General features: G+C 31.8%; 1 protein-coding gene across 3 annotated transcripts in view; it reads left to right on the forward strand.

Moving 5' to 3' along the window:
* Scp2 (Sarcoplasmic calcium-binding protein 2) overlaps positions 1 to 1,643 on the forward strand; it is a 198,846-nt gene extending 197,203 nt beyond the window's left edge. For all 3 annotated transcript variants that reach the window (XM_076396242.1, XM_076396231.1, XM_076396251.1), the window contains one exon: positions 1,337 to 1,643. In XM_076396242.1, coding sequence (XP_076252357.1) covers positions 1,337 to 1,447 — 111 coding nt within the window. In that variant the 3' untranslated portion in view covers positions 1,448 to 1,643. The remainder of the gene's footprint in view (positions 1 to 1,336) is intronic.
* The last annotated feature ends 19,223 nt before the right edge of the window (positions 1,644 to 20,866 follow it).

Raw genomic sequence — 20,866 nt, forward strand, 5'->3', positions numbered from 1 at the left:
GAGTAATATAAATTACTTCAGAGGTAGAGTATATCAATACCGCCTTTTTGACTACCCTTCTACTGTCTGTATACCTTTTGGAACAAGGACCTGAAAACATATATCGCACGTCTTTTCAAACAGCTAAATGTGGGAGCTCAAAAGAATATTTTATCTAATATTAGCAGGTATAAAGCAGGTTTGCTAAAGGATGGTACTCACCCTTGTGAACAGTGTGGTACCGCATTGACTACAAATACTAACAGAACGATGATTGTTTCGATCGCAAAGCTTTTGTCTTTGATAGCATCCCTGATCAGTGCCTCCAAGCCCAAAACCTTAACATGTTGATGAACTTTCTATAAGCGTCTAGACTGCAGACAAAAATCTAATGCCCTACTCTTAAACGTGTATTCTATTCCGCGATATAATTATTATTTTGTCCATTAATACTATTTTTCGTGTTGAAATATATGTTAAACATAAACATAACAACAACATTAAAAAAGAGAGAAATTCATCGAGGATTTACAAGCCACTAATATAACTGTTATCACAATAAAACACAACATTTCAATGCTTTCTTTCACACGTTGGGTAATAGATTATTTGCCAATAAATTACAATACTAAACATCTAATATAGGATGCAAAATTTATACCATCAAAAGGCAAATAATTAATTAAAACAATGAAGGCAATATTTCGATATCATAGACGTTTATGTCACAAAAAATCTTGACGCCCAAAGGTGTAAAGCTATTTTGATCCATCGTCCGATCACTCACAAGTAATAATAACAGTTAATTTAAATATTGTCAACAAAATTAAGCCTTCTCTACACAAAAATAGCTACATGATATTTTGAGAAAGACTGGACTATTATCTCCAAATTTGCCCATCAAAACTGATATAGATACAAAAACAAACAGCAATAACTGCAACAAATGCATACAAAATGCAGCATGGTAAACAACTCCTAGTCATTGTTAAAATTGAAATATATCAAAAAGTTAACTTTATATCATCCACAATAAACCAGCAAATCGCAGAGAAAAACCTGACGGGAAGCATGAGCAAGGGAAAATTCAAACATAAAAAAACTTAATCCACCCGTTCTCTGAACATCTACAAAAAGTATTAACGTTTATTAATTCGTAATATTTGTAAGTATTCGTAGATAAGGAAAACTCTATAATTGACTTAAAAAAAGTAATTTACACACCGAAAAAAGCTATATACTTATACTATATATATGTAGTAGATATCTATTTTTAAACTTCTACGTCAGAGCTCTTTGTGAACACAACAAAGTTAAATCGACGGGACAAACTAAACAGCCTTTTTATTGTTTGCAGGGACAGAAAGAAGTCAATTTCGAACAATTCCAGACCCTGTGGCAGCAATTCTTCACGTCGGAAAATACATCCGATCCCGGAAACTTCATTTTCGGAAAGACCCAGTTCTAAACGCTTTTTACACTTAAACTAATAAAACTACAGGAGCATTAAACTAATCGTTAAATACTATATTGTATACTTATATTCTTCTTACATATCCTATACCTGTATTTTATTGTAAAATGTTAATTTTTTCTTTTGTTTCATGGTGATGGTATTTAGTTGTTTTATTTGAAAAGTAAAATATAGCAAAAATTATTCTGTAGCATTTTTTTTATTTCTTTATTTTTTGTGTGTCGTGTAATGTAGCTTTCTTTACCTTTTCTTGAACATATTGTTTATTATGGTGAAGAAAAAAGAAAGATAAACAATATATTCGTTGAACGTGTCAATTTCTTAAGTGTATAGTGATGAATGGTTCTGACACCTTTAACAAACTATAAGCTATTTAGAAAATTTGATAGAATGTTTTCGGTTTTGAGTTTCGACCCAACAGAGAATATAAATTATACCCTAACAGAATTATAACATTTAATTATATAAATTATTATATAGTAACTCTAGAGCGTATATCAAACTATCAAGTATAATATCGTAGCTTATATTCACTGAAATTGAAGTAACAGAACCTCCGCCAATTCGTCATGAAAAAATTACAAGACATTAAATTAGGGAGTTACTATATAATCAATTAATAAATTACTCAAGTATTTATATGCCTAGTTATATACTGGAAAATATAGAATTTTTATATATTCATGTTAACCTAAAGTGATTAGATTAAAACCGATTTTTGTTCTTGTAGATAACATCGACTTTTATAAAACCATACGCAGTTTATTAGATACAGCAATTGTTCTCAAAAATGAAAATGAGTTCGACAATATTTTCTAGACGATAGTTTATAGAGTACTTTATATACACGTTTCCTACTTCTCCAAGCTAAATGAATTCCTTTAATCACCAGACAATTTCAAGGTATATGAAGATAAACAGTGAAATTGTCTTGATATAAATGTGTACCAAAAAAATAATCCTACGTTAATAAAAAATGTATGTAAATATATCGTTGTTTTATTATATCAAGTTAAAGGAGAATAAGCTGAGTTAATAATAGATTATCCATTGTTCGACAGTAAAAAGTTAATTTTTATATACAAAGAATATACTTCTATAAGATACTTGAATGTACTATGATAATTTTTTAACTTTAATTGGAAAACATAAAATTTATTGAAAAATTGCTACAATACCTATTGATTAAAACATATTTTGACATTTTCCGCAACTTTTCCCCATCTTTCTGGCAACATGATTATACCATATCGAATGAAAGATGTTGGTTTAACTGCGATCCAGTCGTTGATCAATTTTCACACTTCTTCAGCATTTCGAAATTGTGCCTAGCCATACCATGCTGCATCAATCTAATCAAGTAGTTATCAGAAGGCACTATGTCTGATGAATACATTGGGTACAGCATAACTTTCCTTTTTTACAACTATTACAACGTATAATGCCTTTTAATGCAACAGGATGACTTTGAGTCTATTACTGGCTATTACAGGTCTTTTTTACAACAATGCATTTTTCAGTTTGCTCAATTAACGGCGGTAAATATCCTCAGTAATATATTAATTCGTGTTTAGTAAATTGTTATACATTATGCCTGGTAATCCCACCATATGCAAGGCAAGGTCATGAATATTCCGCATCAGTATCGATGTAGATGGCTCTCCTGAGCTAACCGATAACTCTTTTTGTGTTTGAGATTGTCATAGTAGATCTATTCATAGTCAGCCGCAATACTCCTCAAAAAAACTAATCCTTTCTTGCCTGGCAAGCAGTGAAACCAGAATGTTGAAACGGTTAGAAATTCTGGAGATTCGTCCAATAAATCTTGCGATGTTTAGATGTCTTAGAACTGTTTTGATCCTAAAAGGTATTCTTTCTCATTGACATGAAAACTTTTAATCGCTGACTCACTGACTTAACTGCTGAACTGACAATTAGGATATGACGGAGCAGCATCATCATAAAAATGCTTCATGGTGTACAGCAGCAGATTGCTTCAAACGAAACAACATAAGTAATGAATCTCGAAAATGCAATTTTGCGCTTCTCATGATTAGCGTTCGTATACACTATTAATAACTGCTATTATTGATATATTTTAAATTCTCCTTTTTACAAACGAAAGTTTTTCTGGACTGAACTAAGCCTGCCGACTGGCCAGTGACCAAATTAGGGACCATCCCAGAAGACATCTGGTCTTACCCACCCTAGTTACTGGCATAACTAAGATGGTTAATCTTTATCGGATTTTCAACTGTTGTCTATAAAGGCATTTACGATTACAATCACAAACATCACCACAAAGTAACAACCGCATCACTAAGCCAAGCACACTAAATAACTGAGTGATACTAAATGGAAGACCGTTATTTTAAATAGAAAAATGATAAAACCATCGTTAGGTTAACTGTTGTTTATGCTGATCAAAATACATGCAAGCACCTAATAGAAACAATCAAAATTGCTTTTTTCTGCAACACCATGGTAAAAAAATCGATTCAAATTAAATAAGAACATGTTTGCCTTTAGATTTTTACCAACTTAAAAACAGAAAACTCGCATCATATTGTTGTATTGAGCAACATTACTGTAACCAAACTCCAATAAATTAAAATGAATTACAAGTGAATATTAAAGCATTCACTGACATGGTAAAATGTAATTTCTGAAAACAGTTACAATTTCTTTGTACTTTTACTTAAACTGTTATAAATGTTTATATCTGTTGTATATAACGTTAATATGTTAATTATTGCTTCTATTTATTCCTTCTTTCAAAACAGACCTAAAAATAAACTCTAGAGTTCCAAAAAAAGGTTAGTAATAATGGGATCAACAGATTCAAAGATCCTTATAATATTATTGTTTTTTTGTTCACTACACACAAAAATAAAATTCTATTATACTTTAAGTATATTGCTGGTTGCATAAAGTGAAAGTCCATGAACTTGCTAAAATATATAATTTATAACTATATAATTTAACTTGTTTAAATTAAAGACAACCTTATTAATGTTGAACCTATTAGATATAATGCTATGCTATAATAATTACGTAACTTTTGTTATTGGCAAATGGATCGAATTATTTAATCACTTTAATTGACTCATTGCTTTTCATAATGTATAATTAAATATTTGAATTTCTGTATTTTGATACATATTATCAGCATCTATTAATAATTTTATAATCAGGTATAATAGGTATAGGAGAGTAACAAAATAACAACTTAAATTAGAATTATTGCACAACTAAATTGTGGAAGAAAAACATCGTTTATTTTTATTTTTAATCTTCTATAGTTTTTATAAGTTTGTATTACCATAGATTTTTTTTCGGATATTATATATACTTTAATGATCATAATGTAATGTAATTAGTTAACTGTTTTTGGTAATAGTAATAAATGATTTTCTTCTAACCTAATTTTCATACTACTATTTGTGTATGTTTTTCTGTTTCCCGGCGTAAAAAATCTATGCAAGCTAAAACCAAACTGATAGGTTAGAATACCTTCATATGCTAAGATGTTTTAAAAGAATATCATCAATTCACAAACAAGTTAAAATAGCGTAAAAGGATAAAATTAGGGGTAAAAGTAATAAAATAACAAACATATATAAGAAGGTTTAAAGTTAAAAGGTAAGATATAAAATGTACTATTGTCAACAAGGGATAGATAAAATAATATAAACACCATTCTGTATACTACATCTTACTTTTTGTTGCATGCTTTAATATGCCAAGTTTTGTAGGTTATATTTCAGTGTATTAGACCAGCCGCAAAATGGGACGCAGCTTGGTGAGGTGACGCAACGTGATTCACGCCGAGATTGTGTGGGTTTAAGAACAATAGCTACCGCGCAATATTGCCTTGCGGAGAGCCGTGACGCAGTTTTAGCTAATGTAATCCTGCGGAGGGCAGTGCTCTTGTCGCAGTGTTTCGCCTAAAGTCACGGTGAGTGTTTAAATATGGAAGAAGAATTAATCGAAGCTGTGCGGATTCGACAAGTTTTATACGATACAACTCATGTAGACTACATGAGGACTAAATTCGTTAATTCAAATTCTTCACTAAATTATTTAGTTAAAGTAAATTGTGAGTGAGTATTTCTTGTTTTTAGGTATAAACTTCTCAGTTATCCTTTACTAGCCATCTGGGAGATAAACATTATCATTTCAAATTCGAATTGGTCTTCGAATCAGTAATTACCATTGTACCAAGCCTACTACTGTGAACAGCTCTACTGCGAAGCCATAACTGCAATCGTATATGGACGATTTCAACGTCTGGCAGTTTAATTCCGTCCAAACTCGTCCCATTTTGCGCCTTATACTTAAGTAAATACTGTTTTGGCAAAATGAAAAATTCATAAAGATGATGCTAAACAGCAAAATAAGTGGTGCTTCAATCATAAAACCCGAACTTCATGATTGGAAGAATGTAGTATAGTCCGATGAAATATTGTTAACATTATTTGCTACAAATGGTCATGTTTATTTATGGAGAACCCCAAAAGACTACAATCCGGACTGCTTGCTACAGTCAAGCATAGAGGAAGTTACGTTATGATTTGGACGGCAATACCGTGGTATTAACGGGTTTTGTCATTCACATGTAAATATATATGTAGTATACAATGTTATTGCAAGTATAGAATGCAAAGAACAATATAAATACATTGTCGGAATATAAAATCTAGAGTTAAATGTGTAAGGTAAAGAGTACATATTGCAAGATGACAAGTAAAATATGCAAAAGTATGCAGATGCAGAATATATAAATGCTACAGTATAATGGTAGCACAATACATAACAGTGATAAGGAACAAAATACAAAAAGTGTAAACGAACATGCATGATATTACATAAATGTACACTTTTATATTTCTAGTAGTAGTCTTGTTACGGTTAGTTAGAAAATTAATCACTTTGTCCAGGTTCTTCAGCCTAAATCACTGGTACATCGTCTGTCCCAGGTTGACCAACCGTCTTTGCGAGTTGTATTTTAGGTATTCGATTAGTATGAGTTTGATAGACAGCGACGAACCACATTCAACGCACAGTGGTGGACTTCTTCCCTTAGAGAGGGAAGAGAGAATTTTCCATGAGTGTTAATTTGCAGTGACCCATTCTAAGACGCGAGAATAAGCTTACCTTGCGCCTATTGATTTTAGTAATTTTAAGGCTCTCATAATAGATTGTTTTCTATTAGATCCCATCTGAGTTGGTCTATATGTCTAAAGATTCTAGTAGAATGCTGCTTCATATCTCTACCCAAGAAGAGGAAATTTTCCCCTTCTTCTCCCTCTTCTTGGCTAAGTAATCCGCTCTGTCATTTTCAATGATTGAACTGGGTGCTGATATTGCTAGAGTCAGAGTTATCCCTTAGTAGTTGCGTTGCCCTCTACAGGTGTTTAGTTTAATGCTTGATGGAAAGAAATCAAACAGACATAAAGAAAGACACCAATCTTATGTTAATATCAAAGCACGAGCAGAGCACAAACTCAAAAAATCAAACCATTAGATCTTGTTGAGTGAACATTATTAAGTAAACTAAGGAAATACCTTTAGTCGACAATGACCAGTAATAATAAATTAATTAAAAAATTAATTAAAAATTTCAAGTATTTTTTTAGATATAAGAAAGCTAAATATGGGTACATTAAGGTGAAAAAAAGAACGAAAAATTAAGTTAGAGACACCTAGAACTTAAGAAGATCCATCTTACTTACTATATTTAAAAACGGGAAACATTTGTTTATTTTTTAAATCCGAAAAACAGGTTTCAATCAAATGATAGAATTTCTAAAGACAGCTAATTGAATACTAGATTATGAAAGAAAAGAATATATAAATATTTTATCATTTTGAATTTATTTGAATTGGATCTATAAAAATTCTACCAATTTACATTTTACAATAAAATCCTCAACAGCACTTAATATAATCCCAAAATATAAAAATAACGTTATTACTGTTCGTTTTTCATCTTAACATTGATCTTCCGCGAAAGCACCAAAGGATACAAAATCTTCACGATGGATATAAAATATTAATGAATAAAATGCTAATATATTTCACCGGCATTTCAATATTGTAAAAATATTATTCTAAAAAAAGCTTTCTAGCTGACGTAAACAGATAACAGAATAATAAGGATGTGTTTTAAAGGATAACGATAAATAAAGATGAGCTAAAAATGCATGGAGAGGCTCCGAAAGGTGCAAAATTTGAAATTTTTAGAAAAAGCACATTACTATCTTGAATTATGGGCAATAGCCAATTCGTGCTTACGCCTTCAGAATTTGAATAACCCGTTAAACAATGAGAATCATGTAGAAGCTGCTAAATTTAAATGCATATATATTAAACTATCGGCGCCAGTATTTCAAAGATTTCAAAAATGTTAACATTTGTATGGTAAATAGTGACCGAATATTAAAAAGTTCAAGTTTCTAATGATTCTTTACTATTTGATTGTTTTTTATTCATGTCAACTCAATCGACAGTTTTTTCTAATATAAGGTATTATACATCAATTTTAAATGGTCTAATTCCCATTCACCAGTTAAAAATCTAACAATAGTTTACATATAGTAAAGAGGTTTTTTCAAAAGAGCGAGAATTGAAAAAATGACGTCATACATCTTTTCAAAATTTATATATAAATGAAGTTATACATAAATGATTTATGACATAATTTATGTAAGTATTTTCATGGATATTCGTTATAACCAAAATTGGTGCTATTTTAAAATCAACCAACACTACCACTCTTGACATTGACAGACATGTGAGAGTAAAATGTAAATAATAATCAAACTTAGATTTTTTACACAAAAAAAAGGTTTTAAGATAAAATATGTACGTAATAATCGTTGTAATAACTAAATAAAAATCTGTTTGAAGTCGGTACCGTGCCCAAACAGTTATATTAAATAAGATTTGATTTGTTTGTTTTAATTTTGTTTTTATAGCATAAAATTATATTATTTTTGTATTTTTTCGGGGCTCGGCACTGACTTTTTGAAGACGGTTAAATTTTCTTTTGCAAAAATATTTTGTTTTTCTCCTTTTAGTGTTAGATATTTACTCAATTAATTACGCAGTTATTTTATTAAGTATTACAATAGATAGTCTAAGTAAAAGTACAGCCCGTTTGAAGAAAAATAGGAATAAAGAAACAATGATTGAAAATAAGGAATGTTTCAGGCACTGGGGTCTCCTACCTCGTCTAGGTGATTTGACAAATGTTCAAACCAAACTAGAAAATAGAAAGTTGCTACTCTGTTGGGAATCAAACGCGCGACCTCCGCGTGTGAGCTTAACGTTCTCACTATTACACCATAGAAACATAGTTGCCTACTATGTTTCTACGACTTCTTATATGATATGTTTAGCGCTTAAAAGCAAACTGAATAGCTTTTATACTGAACTACTTCTGATTTTTCGTCACATCAGTTCAGCATTAACATTATACCCAAATATCTGATTATATTAGATAAAAAATATTTCAAGTTCTTCGAGTGTTTTGAGTTCTTTGGTTTAGCATGAAATTGCATCGCAAGGTACTCAGCATGGTTACTGTATGGGATAGAAATGATATTCATATTTATCAGTAAAGTTTGGATATAGGTAAATTCAATATGCACTCTCGTATTATTCTTCATGATCTGTGTTGCAGGTTTCTGATTTTAAGGAAAATAGAACACATAAGCAAAAAATAGATTAAAGTACTGTTCTTATAAATCAAAACTTAATACATATCTATAAGATGCGATATATATTGATTTATTTATCTGTTGAATCAAATAATCTCAGTAATATTTTTAATTTGTTAGCTTTTTTATTCACAAGAGTAAAACTTTGCTTTCTGAACTGCGATGTTTCCACCTCAGTTGTCGTTTGTTAGCTATGGTATGTTTTCAATTAAAGCAAACTGGCGGAAGATACAAATCTTCTATCCCTTTTAGCTTTTTTTCGTCAAAGCTAACCTATTAGTTACCTAAAAGCCTACTTTTAGACTTTGGTCGCTATAATTCGACTTTGATCACCTACGTACAGGTGCACAATTAGAATACCGTTACGTAATCAGTGTTACGTACTATACTTATTTATGCTAATAATGACTAAACATTTCGTAGATTATTATTTGGTAACAACAAATATTATTTGAAAATTACTGATTACTTAAATTACGACTATTTGTTTTCCTATTTTCTACACTGGTTAATTTAAAAAATATTTTTAACAAAAAAATTGAACCGATTTCAAAAAATAAATAAGGAACTCACTAAAAATTAAGGGGGTTATAATTATATCCTGGTGTGGATTCTGGTGAACCATTCTAAATCATTCCTGATGGCAGCTGGCTGTTACTTGTTCTTATAATTATTTATTTCCAGTGTTCAAGAAATTAAAGTAACAAAATTTAAAGCCCTTTTTATTAAAAGCATGTCTTATCTAATATGTGCATATTTTGAATTTTTGAAATTAATTGCATTAAAAAATATATGGCTAGATTTGTTTCAGTTCAATAAGACTTACAGATTTAGCATGCGCTCAAAGTTTATTCTAATATTTCATCGCTTATTGTTAATTGATATTTCAATACATTTAGGTAATTTTTAAGTCAAAACGTTTTCATTATCATTTCACTTGTTTATTTTTCTATTAGAACCTTTATTTATCACGCTAGCTGATTTGATTATTCGTATATATTAAGTTTTTAAGAACTGCATCCAAAACCAACAATTTTAATTTGTTGAGTTTCACCAGCTGATTTCTTTAACTAAATGAATATCAAAACAACAATTAAGTTAAGTTGTTTACCAATTTTTTGTATTGATATTGCATTTTCATCTATAAACCAAGAAACCTGTAAGCACCTGACACATAAAATTTGTACTTAGACATTGGTATATTTATCTTTGTTTTATTGGTAAGTTTTCACAAATTAGATCAATCATCAAATCAGGAAGCATCTAGAAATCATGAGCATCTAGTTATGACAACAAGTAACCTAAATAATGTCCAAAAACATGTTTTTCTCACCATTTAAATGTCTTTCAATATTTTCCTTAACTCCTTCCAACATTATTTATTTCTAAAAGTTAGAGGAGTTCAAAATCGTTATTCCATTGTTCATTTTTTTAAAATTACACACTGCTACAACATAACTAACAATTCTTTAAACACACTTTAGTATTCCTTTCAAACTGCAGAAAGCTTCTGTAAATTCTGTATTCTTAATGTCACATTTTCTTTGTTCCATTTGAAGAAAAAGAAAGTGCTTCTTCACCAAGGCAATGCACCGTGTCACAAATCAGTGAAAACGATGGTAAGAATCCATGAATTGGGCTTCGAATTGCTTCCTGCTCCGCCGTATCAGCGACTATTTCCTATTCTCAGATTTCAAAAGAATGCTCGCTGGGAAGAAATTTTCATCAAATGAAGAGGTGATCGCCGAAACTGAGGCCTATTTTGAAGCAAAGGACTAATCGTACTACAAAAAAGGTATCGAGAAGTTGGAGGGTCGCTATGATCAGTGTATCACCCTTGATGGGAATTATGATGAATAAAACAAACTAATTTTGGCAAAAAATGTGTTTTACTATGGTAGGCCGGGGACTTATTAATTGACATATTAGCCAACAAACAACAATGGGTAATAGAGATAATTAATGATTTGAGATTAAAAATGATAAGTTGTACTAGGATAAAGTATGACATGTGCACACGGTACGAAAGGAAGGTGTACCAGCTTCTGTCCTAACACATGGATGTGCAAGGAGATCAAGGAATCCAACGCGCAAGATCCTGCCATTAGGGTTAGTACTACTCGCTAGGGTTAAACTAAAATCTCCATGATGTAAATAAGTATATAAAAACTCGTAAATAAATAAAAAGTAACTCTGTTGGAACTCACTTCTCTTAACTCCGGGTACAGTTGCAATCACAAAACACAGCAAAATAAACTGAATAGGGAAAAGGTTGTGACTCTGAATTTCGTGTCTTCACAAATGAAGTCTTATGAAGCTCTAACGTCCCTTCGACATGTTAAGATATCACATCTGGCAAATATAGCCCCCGAAGTAATTGTTAATTAATAATTAAAAAAATACATAAACGACCCAAAATTAAAAGGTCTAAATTATCGAACTACCAGATGAAATTCTAAGTACCATGGACATTCGGACCGATTTAAGATTTCCTTGATTGATATATATCTTTGTCTCTGTTTTAGGAAAGAAAAATATCGAGAAAATATAAACAAATAAAACTCGTAAAAATATAACTTTGGACATAACTTCTAAACTATGACCAGTTCTGTGGCCTTTATTTTCGACAACTCATCTATTCAGCCATCGATCTCTGGGCCTTATACTCCGGTAAGTTGAACGTCCCTGGAAATTTAGCAGGTCTAGGCGTAACCGCAATTTATCTGACGTGGTTTGTTATGATCCGTCGAATACACATCGCCTGACTGTCCCATTGTTGCCAAATCAACCTGATTTATTTCAGACCTGAAAAGATTTCAATAGATTTTCACGAATTTTGACAAGGACATATTTGTTGATTTCAATATAAATATTTTTGTTTACAGTTTTGTATTATAATTGAGAATCTATTTTCACAAAAAAAAGGAAAATCTTGATTTACTTTACTGACTTAAACGATCGATCACTGCACTTATCATTCGGGTCGTAGTTTTTGAACTGCGAGGGTTTTTTTCCAAATATTCTTAGTGTTATAAATATTGTAAGGTTCCGGAATTAGTTTCTAAACTTGGATTTTGCCAAATTCCATCAATAACTAACCAGCTACTCACAACGATTATTTGTTTGTATTCTACTTTAAAGTTACATGAGTGGTACTTAGAATTATTTGTATGTCATCCTGATTTAGGCTCGTATAATTAAAATGTAATAGATCTGGGTTTCATACAGTTGACCAGATTATTGCCTTGTCTGGCGATTCGAAGGCAATCGTTTCTATAAATAATCTAAATCAGGTTATCTCCAGTTATTATTTTTAACATTCAAAAAAAAATTAGCAAGAACCAAAAACACATTCCAGTGTGACTTTAAATAGGGCGAAAAGCATTTTATACGCCCTTTCATCAAGATAGATGTGACTTTAAACTACCACTATGATCCTAAATAAAACAAAAGGCTAAGAAATCACATAAACGTAGTTCTTTAGCTCCAAATTGAGTTCATTTTCAAAAATCAACCAAAAGGTGTTAGAGTCAGTGTCTTAGGCTGTTAAGAAAAGAATACTTTAAATTGCTAATGCCAATAAACTCAGATTATTACTACAAATTGTGTTTTTGACAAATTGAGTTCAAATATTCTTTAAAAGATCCCATTAGCAGGAAAAAAAGCTCAAAGACAACTAGACAAAATCACTAGATTAAAACATCAATAGTTAAATGTATAATAAGCATAAGATAATGTAGTTTTTAATACAATACAATTATCATAAAGAATAATAGATAATCACAAAATACTTATCAAATATTAGGCCTGTAAATTAGTTTTAAACAATTTCTTTTCGATTATGTAGCCCCAACAATTCTGTCTTGAAAGAGTGATCTATCTTTTGAGGAGAGAGATCCACGAATTGACCCATTTTTTTGAGATCTTTTTAAGAACTTTCTCAGCGTCCCTCGTTGCTCAGACAGATCACGATTCATATATAGGAAAAAATACTATGAGAAGGATAAAATAAGGAGGACATTGGGGGTAAGATCGCACTTCTCAGTTTAATGTTTCGAAGTATGTTTTCGCCAGTTTTGCAACATGTGGTCGAGCGTCGTCATGCTGACGAATAATATTGTTGTGTCTTTGCTCGTATTCCGGCCGTTTTTCGCGCAGTACTGTCTCAAACGCATCATTTGCAGTCGATAGCGATCCTCATTGGTGGTGTCACCGAGTAATGTCTTTTTGATTGAGCAAAACATACTTTGACTGCGGTATCAAAATCACCACTTTTAAAACGTCAAAACCAGTAATCACATGTTGAAATTGACGGACCGTGGTTGCTTCATACAGCATTCGATGATTTAACCGCCACTTTATTCACAATAAAGTAAAAAAATAAAACTTCTCGCAAATGCGATTTACTCGATACAAATTCAGACATTTTCAAGGCACTGAAAAAAATATTTCGTTAAACTTTTTGACGCAATTTAATACACTGGAAAACCATTTGTTGTAAATACTTTAAAATTAGTTTATAGGCTTAATAACAAAAAAAACATATATCTGTTTTATTTAACCGTAAAATTAGTTTTTATAAATGTAACAAAAGAACTCATCTTTTGTTATTGTGATAAACTCGGCAACGTGGCTTGCCAACAATACAAAACAACGTTGGCGGTGATGTTACCTTGCGATCACGTGAATTTCTTATGTATATTTAATTGGAGCTAATGATAGCTTAGAATTTTTTCGAGGAAGCGAGATCGATTCCGGGAAGGCCAATAACTCATGCTAGACAACCGGCAAAACTTGGCCACAGATCTGACCTTAATAACGTTGTACTACTTAAAATATAAAAGTCATCTGTCAAGTAGAATCCGATTTGCTAATATAGATTTAATCTTCCTATTATAATTGGTTAAAATTGTTTTTTTTAAGATTTATATTTTAGATTTTCATACATTTTATTATAAGTTGAATAAATCAGGTTTTTAAATATTAGATGCTGATAATTCTTTTATTATAAAAAAGTGATAAATTGGTACAAAATATTTTCCATCAGTTTCTACAACTCTATCTCATTTTACTGCCATTACAACATGACGATGTCATTTCGAAAGAACGTGATAATGTTGACAGCCATCTAATCCTCGATCCATTTTCGTATTTCTTCTGTGGCGACCGCCACGACCCTTTAGGCCACCAGGAATTCACCACCAGCAAGTACAAAGGTTGGCAACGCCGGTGGATTGGTACCATGCAGTTCCAGGCGATAAAAGACCATCACGATAACGTCTCGTTCTCTTTTCTTTTCTCCATCCCCTTGTAATAGTACCACTTCCACAGAGCTACCGTACTTCCTCTACCTAACCTAATATCCTGTCAATTATCCCGTCGACCACATGTATCATTTAATATTAAAATAAACTTCCAAAAATAGTAGTGAGTGTTCTGACAAATAATCGCAGCGGCAGCCACACATCTCGACCGACTGACCGACCCGACAAACATTCCTACAGTTCAGCATTTCAAAATCGTGTGCCAGGCAATCTGAACAAGGCACACATGTATGATAATTACGCTGAGTGTCGTAGAATTTCCCATTGAGACTGTAAGAGTGTGTACTTCACGACTTTTGGAACTTATGACTTAGCTTTGTCATGCAGAAGCGTAATTTTACATCTAGTACTAGCTGTTGCTGGTCTTTTTCAAAAACACGTCTATGCAATATGTTCATTTGGCGTCTATAGGCAAGAATATTCTTCTTCAATGTCGACATGGATGTTTCTCATGGGCTAACTCATGACAACAACCACAATCAACAGTAAAAACAAAACAGTTTAATTAGACTTTGATAAATTAAAACGGCCATCAGTGATTATAATTGACTAGCTACTATATAGTCTATCCAAAATAGCAGTGAACTTATGTTATCAGTATGTATAATGTATTACACATTTATTGCAGTTTGTAAATTCGTTTTAATATCAGACCATACTCTCTTTGTCATTTTATTCTAGTAAAAAGAGATGTCTGATACGTTAGAAGATGTAACCGAATCAGCCTACAAAAGTCGTTCGATTGTCAAATGTCTGCAAGATTCTTCAAAATATTAGTGATAATAAGAGGTTATAAGCGGGAAAAGGTTGTTTTGGCGCTTCACTTGTTTTGATAAATTTATTAATATTTAATTTATCTGGGTAATATATTAAATTACTTTGATTGAAAATGCCAAGCAATAGTTAGTTTGATCAGGAACGAAATAGTGGGGGATCCTCTTGACAGTAAAATGTGTTAGAAAGGTTATTAATTGATGGTATTAAATATTAAATTGTTGCGGTTTTACTGGAAATATATTTTAGTGTGTTGCTGCTGCGCTGAATATTTATACGGGCACTGTGACTAAAGTATCTGAAAAAGGGAAGAACAATATAATGTTAGGTTCACCAAAGAGAGACCGCCCACATACGAAGTGGGTGACGAATCAGGATCATCTTGGTGTTAGTTTTATTAGAGATCAATTTAATGAAATGTATAAAAATAGTGAGTACACAAACAGTTTTTTCGATATAAACATAATAATTAATACAATTATTTGAGAGAATAGTGTTAGTCTGGAAGTATTCATAGAAAACTAAATACAGCTCTTTGGGGATGTAACTCATCTATTCATACACTGTTAGGAGACTATAGGAATACTATAGGAATCAAAGACTAATGTGAATTAAATGGTGTAAAGACAACCCTCGTAGGGGTCTGATAAAACTTCCAGGTATTGCTTTGAATATTGCATACAATAAAATCAAGGACGATTTGTTATTTGAATTTGTGTATCTTGACAAGACTTGGATATTCCCAAACGGTATATTGGGAAACTTGTATCAAGGCCTTAATAAAAAGAGTGTAAAGGCAACGAAAGTTTATTGGGCTCAAAAAGTAACAGTGACTAATAATAATGTTCATATTATGCATATAATATTCAGTGGCTTCTGGGATCTTACTGGTGGCTAATCACATCAACTTAAACATTTTTAAACTAGTGCATATCACGCGTAACCGATCAACCGGTTAGAATCCTGCTTTCGTTGAATTACTGAAAGTAACTGATGTTTCATTATAACCCATTCTTCATATACACATTTATACACATTGCACATTCTTAACAGCGAGTTTGCTGATCATAGCAACAATAAATTTTGAAGTTTGAAAGTCTATATTTCATACATTATTGATTTTTTTTGTAAATAACTTAGCACACCACTTAACTCATTTCTTCATCGATCTTTTTACAGTTTAGGGTAAATGATGTGGCTCAGTGAATGGAGGTCAAACGAAATGAAACAGTGGTGTTTACATTATGTGACCGTTATTTATTGGCAATATAAAAAAATGTGAAAAATACAAATAATAAAACGGATGGCAGCGGTGTTACCTGGTGACGAGGCTTGGGCAGTCGATGGTGGTAGGTCTAAACCAAACGAGGGTTGAGCACTGAATGAATCGCAATACCCTTCAATAACATCCCAGATAAACGTCTCGGGGTTGCCGCCAGCTATTCGTTATCGGGTTCTAGTTGGCGCTGCTGGCACCCCGCCCGTGTTCAACATCTGGGATTATATTTCTGGGTATTTTGTAGACCGTTATTCCACGATGTAAAATTCGACATGCCTCAAGGTCGCTACAACAGTATAGTTAATATATCTTTAGTTTAGAAGGTAAAATTGAATTATTATTGTTAAATTATTGAAAAAGAACTACAAGAATGTTGTTTAGTTTCCACAGAATTTTACAGGATTATTCCAACCGGTAATTGCTTTTCGGGCTATTTGAAATGAGCGAGTTCCCAAGCAACATTTTTATAAAAATTTTGAGATATTTTGTGGAATCTGTAAAATCTCCGGACGCCATTTTTCATAAATTTATCTTAATGGTTCAGCTATCTGCCCACTGGGCAATAAGAATTTCCTATATTAGTTATTATACATGACATGTAACTAATCGCTTCAGTAAATGATTTCCTTTGTAAGAGATCGTATGTACATCTTACTCTAGGATCTACATCTGTCCATTTGTCTATTAATTAGATCAAATAGTATTAAACGTTTTAGTAATGACAAACCTGTCGCTGTATTAGCAGAGTAGCATGTTAGATTTGCTAGAGTACCCCACAATTAAATTTCACATGGCCAAATGACCCTAAATAATGATATTTATAACTATATCTTTTTATCTGAGAAACTTTTAATACGCCAAGTTCAGTCGCAATTCTTACCATTAGTGGACCTTCGTGAGATTCTAAGACTGCTATGTAGTCTGGATATATTATCACAGTAACTTTTATAGTCGATAGATCAACAGTATACCTGAGATTTTGCAATACTGCCTTTGATACCTGCAATATTGAAGACATTAAACTTGGAATACGTCTTGTGGAATTGTATGTTCACCATCTTGTTTACCTGTCTGTCTGTAAGGATTACAGTACCCGAAATTACGGATGCATAAGTGTTTTAACTTATAAAAAGTGCAAAGAGTCAATCAAAGAGCAAATAGTCCAATAATTTTTTATCTGATAATGTTTCTTGGAATTTGCAAAAAAATTAAATAATAAAATTTATTTAAAAAAAGTATGCTAAAATAATGTTGTTATTGCATCAGCGTATTTTCGTTATGCATCTTCTGTTTATAATAACGCATCTACATGAATCATCAAATACATGATGTTACGACATGCACACGATACCTTTTTTTCCCTGTTAGAGTAATAAAACCGGCAACATCTATTGCCAACAACACAAAACAATGTTGGCAGATTACTTTAGTCTGACGTGTTTATTTATGTTATTCTTTCTTCGAATGAAGAATAATTTAGAGAAAAGCTGATGAAATTATTTGGACAGTGTACATATCTCACAGTTCCTAAATTTCAATACTTCCGATCTTAAATTTTAACAAAGAAATAATTTTTTACAATTTTATTTATTTGTGAAGTTTAATATAATTTTGTTTATTATAATCTGCCATAAAATAATATTATTTATTCATATATAATTTTAATAATACATTTAGAAACAATTTAATCGAGTTAAAATAATTGATCGCCGACTTGATTGGTGCAGTGGTAAAGGCGACAGGACCTACTGTTGCGATAGGCGCGGGTTCGAATCCTGTTGGGGCATGGTCGTAAGTTTATATTTGTGATTGTTTAATATTTGTGATTGTTCTCAGCAAGAATGTAAAATCCGACAAGTAAAATTATATCAGTCACGAAAGTAACCAGGCTGGGTAAGACTGGACGTTTTGGATGGATTATTTCTAAGTTGGTCACTACCCGTCGGTAGTCTTAACACCGAGGACCGTAGCCCACGTTAACAGTAGGTCCAGTTCAGATAAACCCTCGTTGGTAAAAATGAGACTTTAAAATATATATATAAAAAAAATTAATCATGAAAAGTAAGAAAAAACTGGCTAAACTAACGGACATAATGTACATTAATGAATATGTGTCGAAACAGGATAGACAAATTCTGAAGAGGAGATTCAGGGAAAACATGGAGCGGAGATTTTATGACGATAAAAACAAAAGAGGCATGGAGAGAATTTCGTGACGAAAAAACGTAGAAATAAAGAAATTAGATGAAGAGAATGGAATTAAGCTCAACAGGAATAAGAGAGAAAAGGAAGAAAAACAACATAAATTAACAAAAATTAAAAAGTTTGTAAAATCGAAATCTGGAATATATAAAGACGTCAGACAGCTAATGAGAAAATGAGAATATGAGAATCAAAAAAGAAGAGCAGAAAAATTAGAGGGCAACCAAATTGGACCAGTGAAGAATATATCAGACAAGCTCTTTGGAAGAGAGGAAAAATCCAAGCCAAACCAAGAAGATTGAGCGGAGACAATAACAAATGAGAGGAATTTATACACGGATAAAGAGAGAATAGACAATAAACATAACATTACACAACAAAGTGGTATAAAAGGTGTTTTTTTTTGATATGGGAAGATTTCACTAGCCATAAGTATGCAATTTAATATATATGTAATTTTATCTTAGTGACATTAGCTTCAAAACTATAGAAGTTAAATTTCGCCAAACTAACAGTACTATAGATCTATAATTTATTAATAATATTAATTGTACTCTACATTGGCGGCATGCATTACCTTTATCGTTTCATAAAGACAAAAAGATCGCTGAAAGTTATCGTTTGCGGTAGGCACTTACTCATTAGTTGAAAGATCAACATAAACTGAAAAATGAGCAGATATAATTCATGTGAACTGAGTTGCAATTTGTGAACATTTACAAGCAATGGGAAAGTTCCAAAAGTTGCTACCGGTACCATATGAATTGCTAATAATACTACTTCAAAGGTATGAAAGGAAGTAATTTCCACATCGCATAGCAATAGGTAATTTTATAAGTTGTAACAAAATGGATTTATTTCGAAAATCCCAAGCGAAAAAATCATGGTTATCGCCTCGCGAAGTTTGCCCATCGGCTGAAAGACTACATCGTTTTGGTTGCATGACCAAACTCAGTATCCGGTAGTAGTAGATTGGTGTCGTATATTACGAACTGTTAAAACATGAAGAAACAGTTAATCATTATCACTAACGACAACAAATGATCTATTTGAACGGTGCGTTGATAAAAACGTCCCCAATGCGCTCGATTCCCTGAATAAATATATTTTAACTATCTGTTGTAAATAATGATTATTTTGCCGAATAACTGAAAAGGAATTCTAGACACACCTGGAATACTTCACAAATCGTAACAAATTACTAGAGCATGGTTAGGAAATGATATTGCATGCATCAAATAACCCTGACCTAGTACCATCTGATTATCATTTATATCGAAAATTTTAATAGTATAACTTTCACTAACTACGGTGATATAAATTCAGATCGTGATTTTTATTAGGCGTTCCAAATAAAGTCATAAGGAATTTTCGGAAATAACTCTTATCTCTAAACAATTAAGAATAATGTAAAGTGTTATTAAAAATAGTTCTTACAAATAAGACAGACAACGCCATAATTTTCTCAAATGGACACAAATAAAATTCTGAGTGATGAATCAAAGGAAAAGGGTAGCACTTTATGTAGACGATAAAGACTTACATAATACCGGAAAAAATTCTTCAAAGTAAAAGCGTCTTCACAACCAACCGAAAACCACAGAAAAATTGTAAATTTCCAACATATTTAGAGCAACAGCTTTAAAAAGTTATTCTGTATTATCCTAGCAAAGCTCCAAAAAATCTCAAATATCGATCTACAATTTCACCGCAGATTCCATTAGTCTGTTCAGATTTAACTTGTTATGTATAAGGAAAATGGATTCAACAAACTTCTATTTCATTAAATAAAATTTGAACCAAATCCAGACGAAGGCAAAACTTTATAAGATATTTATTGTTTATAACGATAATATGATTTTACGAATCAGATGTTATGAGAAGTGTAACTTATGAGAAATTATCCGATGGTGATCTTTCTTCCTAGAAAAATCCATACAACACAAAAATTCACACATCAAACATTTTTTATTCACGACTCCTAGCAGAGAGCCTGACTTTCTTTTACGAATATACTAACTTCAGAGAAATCAACTATTATTAGCGGAAATGTTGAATTTAAATAAAATGGCTGTACCAATGCCACTGATGTTCAAGTACCCGCTGAACT

The sequence above is a fragment of the Rhynchophorus ferrugineus genome, unplaced genomic scaffold, assembly GCF_030347505.1.
Source record: "Rhynchophorus ferrugineus isolate W39M unplaced genomic scaffold, kcgeb_rfMv2 rfM1, whole genome shotgun sequence".
In the NCBI taxonomy this organism is placed as follows: domain Eukaryota; kingdom Metazoa; phylum Arthropoda; class Insecta; order Coleoptera; family Curculionidae; genus Rhynchophorus; species Rhynchophorus ferrugineus.